We start from the raw sequence: 16,966 nt of genomic DNA on the forward strand, positions 1-16,966 counted from the left end.
TCAAGGGAGGCTCAGGTGACAAGGGACCGGCCCATTTGGTATTCTCATTGTCATCCTTTCCACACCACATTAACATTTCTCAACTTGCCGGCATTTGATCGTATATGACCAGCTGTTTGATGCATCAGTTGCGTTTTAATTTTCTGTGCTTGTCACTGATGTTTTCATTGTACAGAGTGCTGGTGTTTTAAGTTCTATAACAAATGCTCTCAGAAAGGTTTGCAGCATAAAACACAGAGACAATGACATCCATAGTAATAACCATTTCAAAGATACTAGCCACAAGTAAGAGGAAAAATGAAACACAGAATACCTGGTTATTTTAGCATGGTGCAGGTAAGCATTTAAGAAATTTTAATTATGATGGTATCATTGATTGCACTAGGTTTGTTCTACATACAATCAGTGCTGGATTCAATCCCATACAGCCTGTTGGCAGCAAATTAAGGAAAGTGGTTAAAGACTGTCTCCCCCCAAAAGCAACTCCTGCTTAAGGATCTCTCTTCAGGCGGTGTGCAATTGCTCCCTCCAAACGTGTGCTTGCTTCCTCCTCCTCCCATCAACTCTCCCTCTCCCGAAGAGCTGCTCTAGTGACTGGCCTCAGGCCAGTCAAAGCGGAAGGAGGGCTGCTCCTTGTCATGCTTCCGCTGTATGCCAAAGACTTGCAGATTCCCCTCAAGATTCAACAAGTCATTCTGAACCCCCTTGCCATCCAGAAAAAGGGCCGGAGCCTCTTTCTGTGGAATGCGACTGAATGGAAAACAAAGATCATGCCGTCAGTGTCCACACTGGTAAATTTCACTTGCTTTCCTTCGTAGTCGAGAAAAACCCGGATCTTTTTGGGCAGAGAACTCAGGCGCAAAGCCGTTCGCTTAAGGGAAGTAAAAGCCAGCGGACCAGCGCGGACCGAGTTCCCCACAGCCCATATCCCCTCATTTGGGCTGAGGTCGTTTAAGCCCTTCCTCTTCACATCTTCAGTGGCCACCCCTAAAGCCCAGCTTCCTCTGTCCGCCTCTTTCAGCTGCTCCACCTCCACTTCCCACCAATGCTGTCCAGAGGAAAACCCCTCCTGCCCCAACACACAGGGGACAAAGTCGAATCTCCCTGGATTGGAGGGCAGCCTCTGCCTCTTGTCGCCCCAGGACATGGTCTTTAGGTCCTTGGACAAGACAAGGTAGGGATTTGCGGTGTCACAATCCAGAGTCACATTTACTGCAGGGAAAGGGAAGGAAGAGGAGGGTTAAAGACATGGCGATGGGGCTGCAGACAGAAGCAGGCTCAGTAAGTGCCCACCTCAATGTGGCATTAAAAGTGTTCCCAAATCTGGCCTACAAAAATCCAAGTAGCAGAAGGAGCCAGTGGGGATTTCCTTCCAAAGCACATACCCACTTCAAAAAAGCAACCTTCCCAAACACCACATTAAAAAGTGGGAAGGTTAAATTCCTCTTCCATGCCTGCTCTGCTCCCCTATTTTTCCATGCACCCCATCTCTGCTGAGGCTGTTGCAGTGGTTTAAAAGCCTGCAGTCTTATTGTCATTTTTGCCAAGAGGGCAACTACCTATGTGAGTAATCCTGGAACAGTGTTCCTCCAGGATTTAGCCAAATTTCAGTGGAAAGAGGCTAGAAGCTACACCAGGAGGAGAAGAACAGATAATCTGCCTGGACAGAGTCCCTGGTTCAGTCCCTCTCAGTGTGGTGCACTTGTGTTGCGGCTGCGGCGCTTCTCAGCTGAGGAACTTGAGCCAGTAGTCAGAGATGAGGAAGCCATTTAAGTTCCATTTCACACAATAGACACTATACTATATTAAGGATGCAATCCTATGCAAGTTTAGAGTGAAAGGGGGTTACAACTCTCAGCACGACCCAGCCAGTTGTCTGGCATTTGTAAGCCTTCTCCCTCTGTTAACTTCCATTGGATTGTACCTTAAGTGAGATGCCAAATTGTCTGATTCATTGTTCCAATAAGACCCTCCTGCCATAGTTAAACCTGTGTCTATTGCGCTTAGTTCTATTAGCACTTCAAAGCTTAAATTAGAATAATGAATGAATGAATGAATGCAGTCACTCATTTCATCCCCATCACATCTGTCCTTTGTCCCAGTCCAGACAAAATCAAAGTGGTAGAAATGCATTTGTGGATAACCCTGTTGCCCTTGCCTCTCCCATCTCCTGAAACTGGGTTTAAAGTAGAAACACAGAAAGAGAGTGAGTCAGAATGGGCCTCCCAGGCCATCTAGCCTGACCCCAGGCTCCAGCCGGTTCCACTCACGACATGCCCACCGTGTGCATGTCCAGCCTATCCTTGAACACCCTCACCGATGGGGCCTCAACCACCTCCCGTGGAAGCCCATTCCACACCCTTGGGGTCCTGACTGTCAGGAAGTGCTTCCTGGCATCCAAATGGAACCTGGGTTCCCTGAGCTTTGCTCTGTTGGAACGCATCTTGCCCTCCTCTGCAGGGAAGAACAGGTCTCTACCCACCTCCATGTGGCAAACTATTTAAACTTAAGGTTTAAACCTTAAACCTTTCTGGGACTTAGGTTACTCTGGAAAAGACCAAGTGGAAGTAGTAAGCGACCGTGTAAACAATGCATGTTGATGAAAGTTTTCTCTTCTCTTGTCCTAAAAACTTACCTTTGTTCAATGCTTGTCCCAGCATTTCTGTTATAAACGGGGGGGTGGTGAGGAGAGAGAAAGATACTGTTAAATTTAAGATCACATGTGAGACAATGTGTTATTTCATGTTAAAAATGCAAGGAGAGTGTTACCACATCAGGTCGAAATCCCAGTATTATGCATCCTATCATGGCTGGACATATGCACAGCCTTCCCCAGCCTGGTTCCCTCCAAATGGACGGGACTACAGCTCCCACCATCAGTACAGTGCTGTGAGTTATAGTCTAATACATCTGGAGGGCACTAAGCTGAGGAAGGGTAGGCTCTGGCATGGCCAGAGATGAGGGCTGAAGCTCCTTTCTCTCCTGACTCTGCCCATGGAAAGGTTCCACCAAGTCTGAAGCCATCGCAGCATCGGTAGACCTGACTTCCCTGGATCCGTCTGTGTCATTCCTTGTCTTTGTCTTCCAAGTCAGCAGTTCTAAAACCTTTCCCTTTCAGTGTGATGCAGCTGGACCGGGACTCGGACATCTGGCCTCTAGTGCCTACTCAGCCACGAAGCTCATTGGGCAATGCTTACTCTCAGCCCAACCCATCACACGGGGTTATCATGCTATTACATTTATAGCCTGCCTTTTTCCCCTCTTGTGAGAAACCCAGGCCAGCTGGCACAGTCCTCTTCCGTTTTAACCTCCTGACAACTATGTCAGGTAGTTTGGGCTGAGGGTCAGCTACTAGCCTGAAGTCCCCCGGGAGCATTAGGGGCAAGTCTCGATTCAAACCTGGATCTTCTAAGTTCCACTTCAAGATTCTGACCAGTACAATAAGCTGGAGAAGGACCATGTAAACTGCCTTGAGTTCCTTGCGGGGGAAAAAGGGGGTTATGAATATAATAAGACATGTCATGTCACCTGCATCTAGGTCAGTATTGACATTTGGATGATATAGAATGGTCTGTTGATGCTTAGCTGGGAGTGAGTCACACTGGTATTTCCTGAGAGCAGGGGCTCTGCTCCTGGAAGGTCCATCACCTATTCTGGCTACCCTCGGACGAACCACCCCTTTCCCCACGTAGCAGCTCCTTCCATTCTGGTCACTCTTTGGAGGGGCTACCATAGGGACGAGGGGGTTGGGGGGGAGTCTGCTCCCTGCTGTGCACTCGATTCACTTTAAATCTGGATGTAGGTTCGCCTGTTCAGTCTCACCCTGTCAGCATCTCTCTCTGTCCCCCGTTTAAGTCAGGGCTCCTCATTAGAGATGAAAGCAAAGAAATGGAAGAAAAGCCCAACCGGAGAACGGAATGGAACCAAGAAGAAGCAATGTTTCTGTATTTGACTCATCTATGTTGTGAGGAGCTGCATATACTTGAGACTAACGAGACAACCAAAATGGTTTAATAGCTTAATACGGAGACGTTGAGGTGCCAGAGCGGCATGTTGGAGGTGCCATCTATAGTTGCTCAGAGCAGGTTTTTTAAAAATCTGCCCAAAAAAATCCCCCACGCTTTCCCTAGTTTGTTTATTGCCAAGTTGTACAATTGTGAACTTTTGGAGTTACACCCTGCAGGGATTTGGAGCCTCTGCTTGGGCGATATTCAGGGAGATGCCTGATACCAGGGGGCAGAAGATGCTCCAGATACATTTCTCCCATTTTTAATTAACAGCTGACGGAAGGCAAGCTGTAAAGAGAAACCGAAAGTGTGTTTATCTGCCCTGAAGGTGGATTACAGTCCCTTTGCAGCTTCCGCCTCCCCTCCACATAAGTGTCCACCCAGTTGTAAATTCTGCACTTTGTCCCAAGACAAAGTCTGCACTTTGTCTCAAGTGCTTGGGAAAGTGCAAAGTGCACCCTGCCCCCTTTCTAGCTTTTAAAAGAAAGAGGAGTTAAATGTCAAAACTCTGGGATCCTTTAAAAAGGGGTTAGCAGAATGGCGCATTCACAGACCGACAGAGGGCAGATGACCTCAAAGAAAATGCTGCCTACATAATTGTTTTCTCACCTGGACCAGGCTCAAGGTGAGATGCTTGCATGCATGAAAGAGGTGGATGGGAGGCTTCTTTCTGGGAAAAAGAGGAAGCATGACAACCTAATCCAACACAATCAATACTCAAGCCCTGATAGCTCCCGAGTGTCCCTTAATCACACTCCTCAATACCTTTAAATGAGTCCAGAGCTGCTGTTTGTCTCTCAAGCAGTTTCTTGACCAGGGCACTGGTTGTCTGAGAGTAAGTCCTGAGCGTCTTTTCGAGGTCGGGAAAGGGATCAATGGGCCGCTTCACTCGCACCGTCTCATACCTGGAAATTATTATTAGTCATCTTCAGCGCTGATGGGCCACAAGTGGCCTCTGTGGCAACCAACTCGCTTGCTGTGATGTCACAGTGAGCCCAAGGGGCGGAGGCATAAGCACTGACCTGGTGGCCACTGGTGGCCTCACTGCGATGTCAGAGAGGCTGAGACCAATCGCACAGACTCACCCCTCAGCGCTTATGTAGCCAAACAGCACCAGCGACTTGGGCGAACCCCACGGTTTTCAGGGGGGGAGAAGAGCTTTTGGGAAAGAAATCCCCTACAGAGTGGTGGACCCCATGGAGGACTCAGCAATGGCCACAGGGGCTGAGTATGTATTTGAGGGGTGGGCTGGGGAGAGGGAGGGCCTCCAGGAGTGGCTGGGAAAGGAGGAAGCATCATGGGAAATGGTCTGGCTGCCTAGCTGCCATCCCAGGCAGGGGTGCATCATTTTGCGGCAGGTCCCGCTTGTCTCCTAAGGGGAGCTGAGTACAATGCGCACTCCAGGGCCAATTCGCAGCTTGATAAATGGTAAAGGTCGGGTTAGGGCTCGCCTCCACGTCTGGGGGCTCAGGGACATCCCCAAAGGATGGTGCCCCTGAGCTGGCATCTGGGGTCTTGTGCCCTTCGCCTCTGGCTCTGCCCAATCTTGTTGGGTCCACCACTGGAAAGCTTCTCTAAAAAGCGAATGCAGCCCTGAGGCTGAGAGGTTGTGTGGGGTGGGGGGGGGGGAGGATTCAAGGAGAGGAACCAGGCAGGCATGAAGGCCCGGCTGGGCTCCCGACCACAAACCACCCAGAAGGGAGGTTGCTGCAAGAGAGAGGAATGTGATCTCTTCCAAAGCCAGCAAAACGCAAACGGAAGGGATGGACAGCCACATACCTGTTCAATGTGCCTTTGATGTTCTGAAAAAGAGGAAGAAGAGAGGAACAGATCCCCGGGTTTAGAAAAGAACACTTTGCAGTGTATCCCAATCCCTGACTGTCCTGCTTCTCAGGGCTCTAGCCAGGTTGCCTTTTAGTGCTGGGCAGGCTCTGGGTTGGTTTGAGGGAGCCTGAAGGAGGCAAAACGGGGAAAGGGTTGCAGAAATTCTCTCTCTCTCAAACACACACACACACACACACACACACACACACACACAAACACGTTCTCTTGCCCACACTGCCGTTAAAGCACAACAGCCATATTGAATTCCCTGCCTGGCTGGGAGGGGGGAGTCTGAGAGCAAAATGAACTTTGTGCAGCCCCTACCTAACAAGCTAGCCTGACCTTGACTTCATAATCAGAGGGGCAGCAGAATCTAGTTAGAGCTCTCATAAAAGCAACAAAATGCTGTGCTAGATTAGGGAGGGACTCTGCACAAGGCTGGTGCGTACTGCAAGGAGATAAGGAAGGCTCGGGATGAGGGAGGGCTGGACCTTAAAGAAGAAAGGACTATTCGAATTAAGCAGCAGGGCGGGGGCGGGGTGTGGAGTGTATTGAGGAATAGAATGTGATCTGATTCTTTAAATAGGCATATAATGCCTGGATTCGGGTACTGCAAATGAGACACTGCTTTGGGGCATGTGTCCATTTTTTTTGTCTCCACTGTCTTCTTGGCACACTAAAATTAAATTTGCTTCAGGGTTGCATCTCGTCTCTAGGCCCTCATTGGTCTGAGCCTAGCATCCCACAAGCTGACCTCGCCTGGTCACCAAACTGCACCCGGCAGCAAAGGACACTGTTGCCACCCTGCTTTTCTCAGAGCCCTTCCAGATGTGAGCAGCTGGAGCCAAAAGATGGACCAGCCAGGAAGTCTCTAGTTCCCATCTTGCTTTGGTCGTCAAAGGGCCCAGTCTCCTCAGGAAGCCACACTCTCTCAGCTGCAGTCTGGCCATCTGGCAGCAACAGGGAGGGGAATAATAATACGGACCTACCTTGCAGGGCCCTTGTAAGGATTACAAGTATCTGAGACAAGAGTGCACAGTGCTTTTCAAAGGTTAGCTCTGTACTTCCAGGCAAGCTGGCTGGCAACTGTGAGTTAAGCATTTGAGCCACACCTTGGGAATTGTGAGGAGGATATCTGGGGTGCAGGATGGGGGAAAGGAGGCATTACAAGTTCTTTAATTTATTTTTTCTTTAATTATTATTTTAATTTCAGGGCACATATCCCCTGAAAGCTAATCCAGGATGTGCTGTAAACTGTCAGCAAACCGATGCCCAATTCCCTCTTTCTCACCCTGCAATTTTCTTCTCTCTAACCCTTTAGTATTCAGTACCTCCCAGAAGCACAAGGGTCTTTGTCACGCTAGCTTGGTTTTTTAATAGTAACATTTTCCTTATAATTCACAAATGTGCATAGACCAGGGTGGGTGACTGTGGCGGATTCAGGGTCCACTTCTGCTCCCTGCCTGCACACCATGGCCTGCAATGTACTTGGCACCACAGTGCATCAGAACAAAAGAGATGTTTAAAAACACGGCATTTAAATAGTCATGTTAGCGCTAGAGCACTCCACAGGTCACATTTAGCTTGTTTTGAAATTAACTGGGCTCTTTCCATACTCTGGAGAGACTCTGGCATGCTGCAAAATTGGTTTCCAAAGAAGCTAACTGACCCATGCACTGTGTCATAGGGAGATTTGGGGAATAGACGTATTTCAATCTCTTGGGAAAGCAATCTGTGGCGACTAGATGGGATATATCACCTGTAATTTCTGATTAGGCATAATTGCTGAGAGGTGTAATCCAGCACTTTAGCAAGGCTGCTTCTTCCATCTTCTTTGCGGGAGGTTTAGCAAACCCTTCACAGCAAGTCCCACCCCTGCATGCCACCCCAGTTTATTTAAAAGTCCCCGTAGGTCCTATTACCCAGCACTAGGTGGCGCTGTGGCACTGAGCAGAATTGCAAACTGAAAATCAAGCCGAACCTTATCAGGGGAAAGCCCTGCCAGGTTCTGAGTGAGGGATCACAAGTTCATAATAAATGCCTCATGCAGACCCCCCCACCCCCACCCCCACCCCCCAAACAAGCACCATTTCCCTTCTTAGGGCCAAAGCAAGCCTTACTTCCATGGAAGCACGCATGGCCAGATCTGAATCCAGACTGTGGCGCTCCAGGAGTTTTAAGCTCTCCCATTCTCATGCTGAAATGCTGCACAGAGTTGTAGAAGGGCAGGCAATTTAAAATATCAGCAGGACTGTGTGTGGAATTCTGGCACGGAAATGGTGCGGGGTGGGGGGGTGTTCTCTGGGTCCTGATCCAAGAAGGGGCTGCATGTGCTTACACCACAGTAAATGAGTTTGGCCCTTGCTTGTCTCAATTTGGATTTGGGACCATGGCACTCTGGAAGGGGGTGGGGTCATATCTTCTCTCCTCCTTGAGTATCTTGTGCAGTAATGTGTAGTCATTGGCAAGCTCAGAATGTCCCCCTAGCCGACAACCGACAACCTAGTCTCAGCAAGTGAGCAAGAGGGAGCCAGTGTATGTTGTGCTTCTGCGGCATCTTATAAAGATTTGCCTACATTTGGCACGACTGGAGGAGACAGAAGAAGAAGGTGGGAAGTCAGTTGATCAACACGTGACTATGGAGGTTCTCTTTACAGGGACTGACACTTATCTACTTTTAGCTTTGCTGGCGGCCAACTGCTCCTCATCCCCTCAAAGAACATCCTTCTGCTTCAGATCCAGGATTCAGGATATGTTCGACCCTGTCAAGGAATGTAGAAGAGTTTGCATCTCACCTGCAGGAATTCAGTGGGGGATTGCTGGCATTTTACGTCAATCTCCTTCATCAGGTAACTGAGATTGGACATTTCTTCATTCAGTATGGTTTTATTTTCCTTCTGCGTTTTCTCAATCTTGTTCTTCAGCTCTGTCAGCTGGGTCGCCACAATTCCATATGCTTCATCAAAGAATATGCCCATTTGATTCAACTTGGACAAGGCCCCCTCCTTCTCAGCTTCTATGAGGGCCTGTATAAAAATAAAAGATTTAGAGAAGGGAAACTGGGGGACCAGCTGAGTCGAGTCTAAGAAAACTTATAAAACATCAGAGGTGGCTGCTAAAGTGAATGTGTATATCACAGAATCATAGAACCACAGATTAGGAGAACTGGAAGCGGCCAGAGCGTCATCGGCTCCAACCTCCTGCTCAGGTCTCCTAGTGAAAGCATCCCTCTCAGATGGCTGTCCAGCTGCATCTTGAATGCCTCCAGTGTGGGAGAGCCTACAGCCACTCTTGGTCATGGGTACCATTGCCATACTGCTCTAAAAGTCAGGAATTTTTTCCCGATATCTAGCTGGAATCTAATTTCGTTTAACTTAAGTCTGTTATTCCATGTCCTGAGCTCTGGAATGGATGAGAAGGGATCCTGCCCTTCCTCTTTGTCACAGCCTTTCAGGTACTTGCAGCATGCTATCATTTCCCCCCTCAGTCTTCTCTTCTCGAGTGTGCATGTACAAAAAGGACCAGTGGCAGTCACTTCCTTCCAAGATGCAGGATAAGGAGTAGAATGAGTGAATTTAGGGATCCGGAGCTATAAAGTAGGGTGGATACAGGTCCTCTTTTACAGAGGAAGTTTTATGCAAATCAGTGTCCTCTCCTGTTCAAGCTGTAAGAGACCAGAAGATGACATGGCTCAGGGTTCCTTCAAAGGTCAACTACTCTGTCAAGCCCATGAGCCTGGTGTTGTGAATCCTGACATGTCACAGGTGTGCAGGTAGGAGGCTGCACTCCACTTTGGATTCCTTGACCGGAGATGCCAAAGGTGGAAGGTGGCACACTGCATGTGCAAGTCTCACATGTGAGGTAAAGCCGGCATCGTCTACACTCACATTCGTTAGTAATTCCCAGCAGTGCCCCTACTTTGTCCATGCCCAGTTCCCAGTTCCACAGTGCCACTGGACAAGCTCACACGCCATCAGCAAAGGGATGAGAGTATATGAGGGCAAATACTGCCGATTTGATGACGATATATTCGCGGTTGTTTTGTCAAGAACCCAAAGAATTTGCATTGAAGGAGGAAGAGCTAGGATGGAGCACAAGAACTTCTGAGAGGGAGAAGGAATGACTCAATTTGACAGAAGAAGCCAAAGACCAGGCTAATAAGACCAGGCAATGTCCTCTTTGGACGCGTTGCTTGCAAGTCTTTTTTGAAAGGCATGAAGTAATAAACAGAAACTAGTAAAGGGGATCCTCTTTGAGACCATGAAGTCTAGAATCTAAAATTACCTGCCTGCACCACTGAATACGGGTTGCAGGAAAGACCTATGCATGCCATCTGGAGCTCCTTGGGTGAAATGAGGGATATAAACAAGGGAATCCTGGGACACAAAGTGGAGTGTGCTTCCTCAGGGCTCCCGCCAGCCAGCCATGCCCTTTTCCTGGATATTCAATTCCATCTACCTTTGGCAAGGTCAGGTAGTCCTCCAAGCTGGGTGACCATTCACAGTCCTCACAAGGCTGCTTTCGTGCGTCACCCCTCAAGGTTTTCTCCTGAAGCTTTGCAAGGCTCTGGCTCAGTGGTGAAGCAGCAGCTTTGCATCCGGAAGTATTAAGTTCTAGTCCTGGCATCTCCAGGTAGGGCTGGAAAAGTTCCTGCCTAAAACCCTAGAAAGCCACAGCCAGTCAAAACTGGGCTCTGGACCCCAGGGCTCCTCCTAGTTTGAGCAACTTCCTGCGTGCTTCTGCCTTCTTGTGCTTGGATGGTGGCACGGCCAGCACCTTCAGCCTCAGCTCCCTTTCCTGCAGAAGACATGTCCAAGGTGCCCCGTGGGTCCTCCATGGCCCCAGCTCACCCCAAGCATCTGCCCCGGTATGAAAGTTGTGAAAAGAAACACCTACCAGACATTCCGGACTTTTCTGCCTCATGACCATTTTCTGGGCCACAAGATTCTCTGTGTCTTGCTTTAATGACTGCCGCTGAGCTTGGATTTTTTCCTGTACAAACAGAAAAGTAGTCTTTTTTCACCCAAATTTTCACGGTTTTTTTTTCTTTGAGAGTTTTCTTTCTTGAAGGTCTCAGGCAGGAGGAATTAAATTTCAAGATGAGTAGCCAAAACCAGGGCTTAGGGATTCATGGATATTGTTAAATCCATTCTGTCTATATTTTGCAAATTGTTGAGCATCTTTCATTCCACCGTCTGCTCAATGACTTCTTTTTAGAGATAGATGAAAATTTGGTTTCCATTTCTAAATGTATGTGTGCACGCACACAAATACATAGTTGTGCAAATGCAGATTTATGCAAATCTCCAATACCCAAAGAAGCAAACAAAGCCAGTACTCAAATCCCTTGAATCTGCACAACTCAAAAAACAAAAAAGCCTCACGTGAAACCACTGCAGATTTTTCCAACACCCCTTCCACAGGTTCAGGCTGAAGTTTAACCCTTCCTCCCAATGCCCCAGTACACAACCAATTGCTGGTACTTTTTCTAATTCTGTTGTCTTGTCCTCCTGATGGGATAGAGTGAATGAGAAGCAGACACAAAGAGCAACGCACTGAAATTTATTTATTAGATTTGTTTAAAGCCACCCATTAGCACCATACTCTAAAACACACTTTTGGAAATTACTTTCAAAAGCAAAGAAGGCAGGGACAGGGGCAGATGCCTCTTCCTACACCATTTATTTGCCCACTTGCCCAGCTCTGAGGAAATGGTGCTCAAAGTATCTAATAGTCTTGCAAGCCAAAATGACAATAATAAAGCAAATACACTGAAACAATAATTTAAAGAATGCAGCAATACAAGAAGAAAAACAGCACTCAAACCCGCAGACCAGCTTACATGCTTGAATGAGAATGACTTTACCGGCTGGCAGAAAGTAGCAGAGTGGGAGCATGATCCTGCGGGTTTGCCACTCTCTTTCATGGCCCCACACAGCTATCTCCATCACACGAGATGAGCATAGATCAGGGTTCAATTGTGGACGGCCCACTACTGCCCGTGAGCAGGGCGGCAACCCACTTCCTGCCTCCCACTTCTCCAACCTGCTTTGCTTCCCTTCAAAGTGCCCTCCCTAGGCAGGCTGAAAAGCCCATACAGTGAAAACTGGGGAAGGCAGAGGGCAGGGGGGCAACAAGACCTCCACTTCTCTTCCTGCCCTGCAAGGTTCAGCTGCCAGGACAAAGGGAACCCAGAAAGCTGTGAGGTCAAGGCTTCTGATGGGTGAGGGCCCAGTCCATGGTTCTGCACCTGAAAGGTCTCGCTGAGCACCCTCAACCCCTTCCTCGTTTATTCTCAAGTCCTCTCCCACACAGAGACATAGAACATAGAAACAGAGCAAGTCAGAAGGGGTCTCTCAGGTCATCTAGTCTGACCCCCGGCTCCAGCCGGCTCCGCTCATGACATGCCTACCATCACTTTGTACAACTGACTCTACAGCACACCTTTTGTACCCTTTGACCCTAGTTGTCCTGTCATGATTTAGAAAACAATACATACACTATTTTGTATGCTTAATTAGTGGGAAAAGTTTCAGTAGCATAGCAGGTTTTCTCCAAACTCCACAAGTTGTTCCAGTGACTTTTCTTGTTCAAACTGTAAGATTTTTTTTCCCTTCCCTTCTCCTCATTCATCTCTCACTTAAAACCCTTTTAAGTTTAAAACCCTTTTTTGATTGTTAATTGACAAGCTTGGCAGGGCAAAATGGGCCTATTGTAGCTCACCAGGGAGGGCTGAAGTGGGAAAGGAGGGCCGGTATTGGAGCAGCGTGGAGTAGGCGGGCAGAAAGATACCCGCCTACTCCCAGTACCCTAGCCAATGAGGGGAAAGCAGGAGGAAAAAGCCACGGGGGTGGGGCAGGGCATAAAATGGCGTGTGAACATGTGTGGAGTCTAACTGGAAGATGGGAAGGAAGCCACCTTCGGTCCCTTTGTTGCAATAAAGTTTTAAAAGAACTCTCTGCATGCTTGGAATATTTTTCTCTTCTGAAGGAAAGGAAAGAGTGTTCTTAACAAGAGGGATCCAGTGGTGCCCACAAAGAGGTTTGCAATGTGGAGCCTATAGGAAACCAGGTTTAAAAAATGGCATGGCTTTGCATTAAATGCGTATACCTTTCTAAGCAATTCGACACAGGCTTCAACAAAAGTGGAATGATTATGCAAATAAATATCCATTTGGTATCTATATGCCATTGTTCTGTCCTGAATCCAGTACATTATAGGAAGTGTGTCTTTATCTTTTTAATGTTGTAATATTGGATTTTTAGCTATCAAAAGGTGCAGAGAATGCTTCTTACATTAACCTTTTGTTATGTTTCATGAAGCAGGTAAATAATTATAAAAAGTGTGTACATCCATGAGCATTAAAGGTTGTTCCGATACAAAATTTTATAATAACTTCCTTCAAGCAACTCCTGGATGATACTGAAACACTGGTTTAAGGATGCATTAGCTGGTCTTCACTGCCAGCAATTTGCCAAATCAGAAGTCCCCTATTAAAGAGACACTGCAGTGTCTGACAAAAAAATAACAAAAGTTTCTGCTGAATCAGTGATGGCCTAAGATCCATAGGCATAAGACACCAAAGCAGCATTCCACTTTTGAGGCATTTTACAGTGGCACTCACAGAAGTTTCTCAAATTCCTAAATGTGGCCACAAGGCCTTGCTTTATGACACTTGGCCACAATAAATGAATAAATAGCAAGGAAGACCCCACTTTCATCTCCAGTAAATGGACACTCTGGGCGAGTCATCCAGTGGTCAGTAGTGTAAGCCCTTTCTATTGGAGATGTTTGTTTCTTGGAAATTGCATTTATCTCTCTGTCCTTCCTTTCCCCTTCCCACCTACCCACTCCTTCCATTCCTCCTTTTGCATAACTGTGCTTGCAAACCAGAAAAGTTTCGCTTTCTTGCAAATGCCTGACTTAACAGTGGCTGAACGGATTCAGTTTTCCTCCCTTTTCTCTGTCTGCAGATTGTTTTTGTTCCTGCAATCCCACTTGCCCAAGCCCTGGTCGTTATTTGCAGCAGGAGTCAGGTCCTTAAGTGAAGGAAAGAGAGCAAAAACTAGGCCTGCCCAAGAGTTTTACCCAGCTTGAACCAGTTAGCCTTTCCGTGCCACAATCACTGCGAGCTCATCTAGACCAGCCCCAAATCTCCTCGCACAGTGGTGAAATACTAAGCCACGCAAGCCAACACCACCTGTAGCCATGGGTGGCAGCCTTCGGAAGCATTTTTACCATTGGATAAGCCTACCAGATGCCAACGCATGCAAATCATGAACAGTGTTGTGAATGCATGCTGAACGGCATCTCAGCGTTTCCTGGTTCAATCAGTGCTGGCAGCCTCCATTTGCCCACAGATCAGCTATGCGGATAACCGTGGCAGTTGTGCAGAAAGGGAGAAGGCTGCCGTGTCAGAAAGCCATGCTCTTTGCAAGGGGGACAGGATCCAAACACAAGGTAAAGCGCTAACAGCACAAAGCCGTTCCTGCCACGGCCTCCTCCTACCTTAAACTTCTGGAGAGCCTCCTCCACGGGAATGACTTGATGATCTCGGTGCTTGCTGGTTTTGTCACACACCACGCAGATGGGAGAGTCGTCCGTCTCGCAGAAGAGCTTCAGGGGCTCCCCATGCTTCTCGCAAGCCCCCGCTCTTCCGTCCGCCTCCTTTGCCACTTGGCTGCTGAGCTGCTTGACCAGCTGTATGGCATTCGCCAGTTGCTTGTTCGGCCTGATGTCCCTGGGCCAAACGGGGCTCCTGCACTGGGGACAGGAGGTACCTCCGAACAAGTCCAGCCTGCAGTTCCCCAGGCAGGATTTGCAGATGTTGTGCCCGCAGTTCAGCGAGATAGGCTCTGTGAAGTAGTCCAGGCAGACGGAACAGGTCATCTCGTCGCAGAGGCCCTTCACGAGGTTCCCAGCAGCTGCCATTCCAGCGGCCTCCCTCAGAAAAGGCTTTCGTTTCTCTAAGCGAAGTTTTCCCCTTCCTGGTCAGGCTTTTCCCTTCCCTGCAACTGGACACGCAGCATTGCTAAGTGGTGACGAGATTCCCTTTCGATAACTGAGTAGGCAAGTGCAGTTCCAAAAATAAAAATGCAGGAAGCTTTCTTCCAAGCCAGGGCCTTCCCCCTGATCAGGCCACTTCCTAGCACAAGGAATGAGTAACTATGTCCGGTCAACTTCTGTTGTGTTCTCATTTTCCCCCTGCAAAGTTCATTCCATCACATTTCAGCATCAAATTGTGTGTGGGTCTGTGTTCAGCCTGTATCGCTAGACAGACAAATCCCACATGAAAATTCACATACATTTTTAAAACTCTACATTTTTCAATGAACCATTTTGGTGTGCACTTTTTCAAATGCCCACATTGTTTGCAAGAGATTGCTCCATTAAATAAAGTGCTCTTGTGCTCATTTGTCCATATAGATGCATGGTTTTTGGTATGGACCTTTTTGTCACACTTTCCAGATGTGTGCATTTTAAATATAATCCCCCCCAGCACAAACATACACACGCACAGCCGTCTGCATCACAAACTTCAGGAAAGTATGGCTTTCAGTGTCAATCTACATTCTGGCTTGTGTTCAGGTCTTAAGAGTGCAAATTTGAAATAAAATATGAACTAAGTTAATTTCTCATGCATCTCTTTCAGATATCCCCAGAACTGGGGAGGGGTGGGTAGACCAGTCATGGAGCCCCAAAAAGACACCCCACCCTGGGCTCGTTTCAGAGGTATTAGAAAAAGGCCAGCCATTCTGTAATGAAGCTTGCTTGCAAGACCAAACACGGATCGTTTCTGTGACCCAGCCAGCGACCTTGGCCAGGCCATGGGTCAAAGGCCTCTGGGTAGCCTGCCTTAGCAAAAACTTTGGGGCTGCTGACAGCAGCTCCTGATTTAGGCTCTCTTGTTTAAAGCAGTAGATCAATTAATCAGTGAAAGCTTTACCTGTCAAAGACTGCAGATCAGTTAATCAGAAGCTACATTAAGACACCTAAATGCTTCATAACCACAAGTGTTAATGGGAAGCAGTTATCAGAAAACCCTCACTATAACCACTAATTAGGTGGGGGCCCAGGATTGGCTGGTCTGGAACTGGGGAGCACCTGGACAAGGGGCGGCATAGAAATGTAATAATAATAATAATAATAATAATAATAATAATAATAATAATAATAATACTATTTGCCAATCTGTAACCTACGAAGACCATGCCCAAACCTTTGCTTTCTGTCAACTCAGCTTTTGCACGTGAGCCAGTTGCTGATCTCTTTTGCATGCAAAATAAACAGTTTAAGTCTCTGCTGGATGTGGCTTTCCTTGTTCCTGAGAATTGAGAGGCTCAGGGTATGGGGGTGGGGAAGACCAAAACCATTTTTGCAACAGAAGGTAGAGGAGAAAGGCACATTTCTAAAATAAGGTAGTTGGTCCATCAGTCAATTCCAGTAGGCAGTTTATTCAAATATTTAAAAACCCTGTTGTGAAGGTACCACTGTCTATAGAGTGTTGCTTGGATAGCAGAGCTTGGGGGTCGGCTGCAAGCTGCGGAGGCCTGCTCTTTGCCCGGCTCATAATGCTGTATTCTGCCATGGAAGATACTAGTGCACTCATGAACTTAGACGAAAGGGTTACATGTTCTCTACTTTAGGGATGCCCCCCTGCCCGCCCCGCTTCTCTGAACGAGGGGATTAACCCCTCACTGTACTGAAGCTGCTTCCTCTTTTCATTGCAGGAGGAAAAATGCATCCTTTGCATGAGTTTATCCCTGGGGTTTCGTTCTCCTCTTCCTCCTTCAAAATTATATCACCCAAGCACAAGGGAGCACAGAATGTAGCTTCAGGAGAGTGGTTTTCCAACTTTTCAAGAGGATCTGGTTTGCTACAATTAGAATTTTGATTTGAATTTTAAAAGCTGACATTCCTTGCTCTGAAAAACCCTGTGGAAATAGCTGGAAAACTTAGATTCCCTGGCGAATGGCAATGTTGTAACTCGCGGTTTTGCAGATGAGACCAGAGACCAGTTGGTAAAAATAAAGAGTTTATTAACCTGCAGGATTTCTTGCAGGGACCAACATTCACGGTTAGAATGCGGCCCTGAACAGAGTTGGAATGAGGTTTTTATAGCTTCACAGTGAGCG

The 16,966-nt window shown here is 47.5% G+C and overlaps 1 protein-coding gene across 1 annotated transcript; it reads right to left on the bottom strand.

Annotated features, from left to right (window-relative positions):
- Window positions 1-317: 317 nt before the first annotated feature.
- On the bottom strand, window positions 318-14,900 carry LOC123021068 (zinc finger protein RFP-like). Its single transcript, XM_044425473.1, has 7 exons — window positions 14,340-14,900; window positions 10,728-10,823; window positions 8,627-8,857; window positions 5,787-5,809; window positions 4,773-4,912; window positions 2,636-2,662; window positions 318-1,212 (listed from the first exon to the last, which is right to left on the bottom strand). Exons 1-7 carry the CDS (start codon window positions 14,760-14,762, stop codon window positions 683-685), a joined length of 1,470 nt encoding a protein of 489 aa, XP_044281408.1. The 5' UTR covers window positions 14,763-14,900; the 3' UTR covers window positions 318-682.
- Window positions 14,901-16,966: the final 2,066 nt, after the last annotated feature.

Source organism: Varanus komodoensis, unplaced genomic scaffold, assembly GCF_004798865.1.
Source record: "Varanus komodoensis strain SLA01 unplaced genomic scaffold, ASM479886v1 scaffold155, whole genome shotgun sequence".
In the NCBI taxonomy this organism is placed as follows: Eukaryota; Metazoa; Chordata; class Lepidosauria; order Squamata; family Varanidae; genus Varanus; species Varanus komodoensis.

Bases quoted from the DNA above. Each gene is read 5' to 3' on its own strand.
- LOC123021068 (XM_044425473.1), bottom strand. From the start codon at position 14,762: ATGGCAGCTGCTGGGAACCTCGTGAAGGGCCTCTGCGACGAGATGACC. The intron at 4,913-5,786 runs GTATGTGGCTGT...AATAATTTCCAG, and splicing joins ATCAAAGGCACATTGAACAG to GTATGAGACGGTGCGAGTGA. The intron at 1,213-2,635 runs GTAAGTTTTTAG...CTTTCCCTGCAG, and splicing joins GGGACAAGCATTGAACAAAG to TAAATGTGACTCTGGATTGT.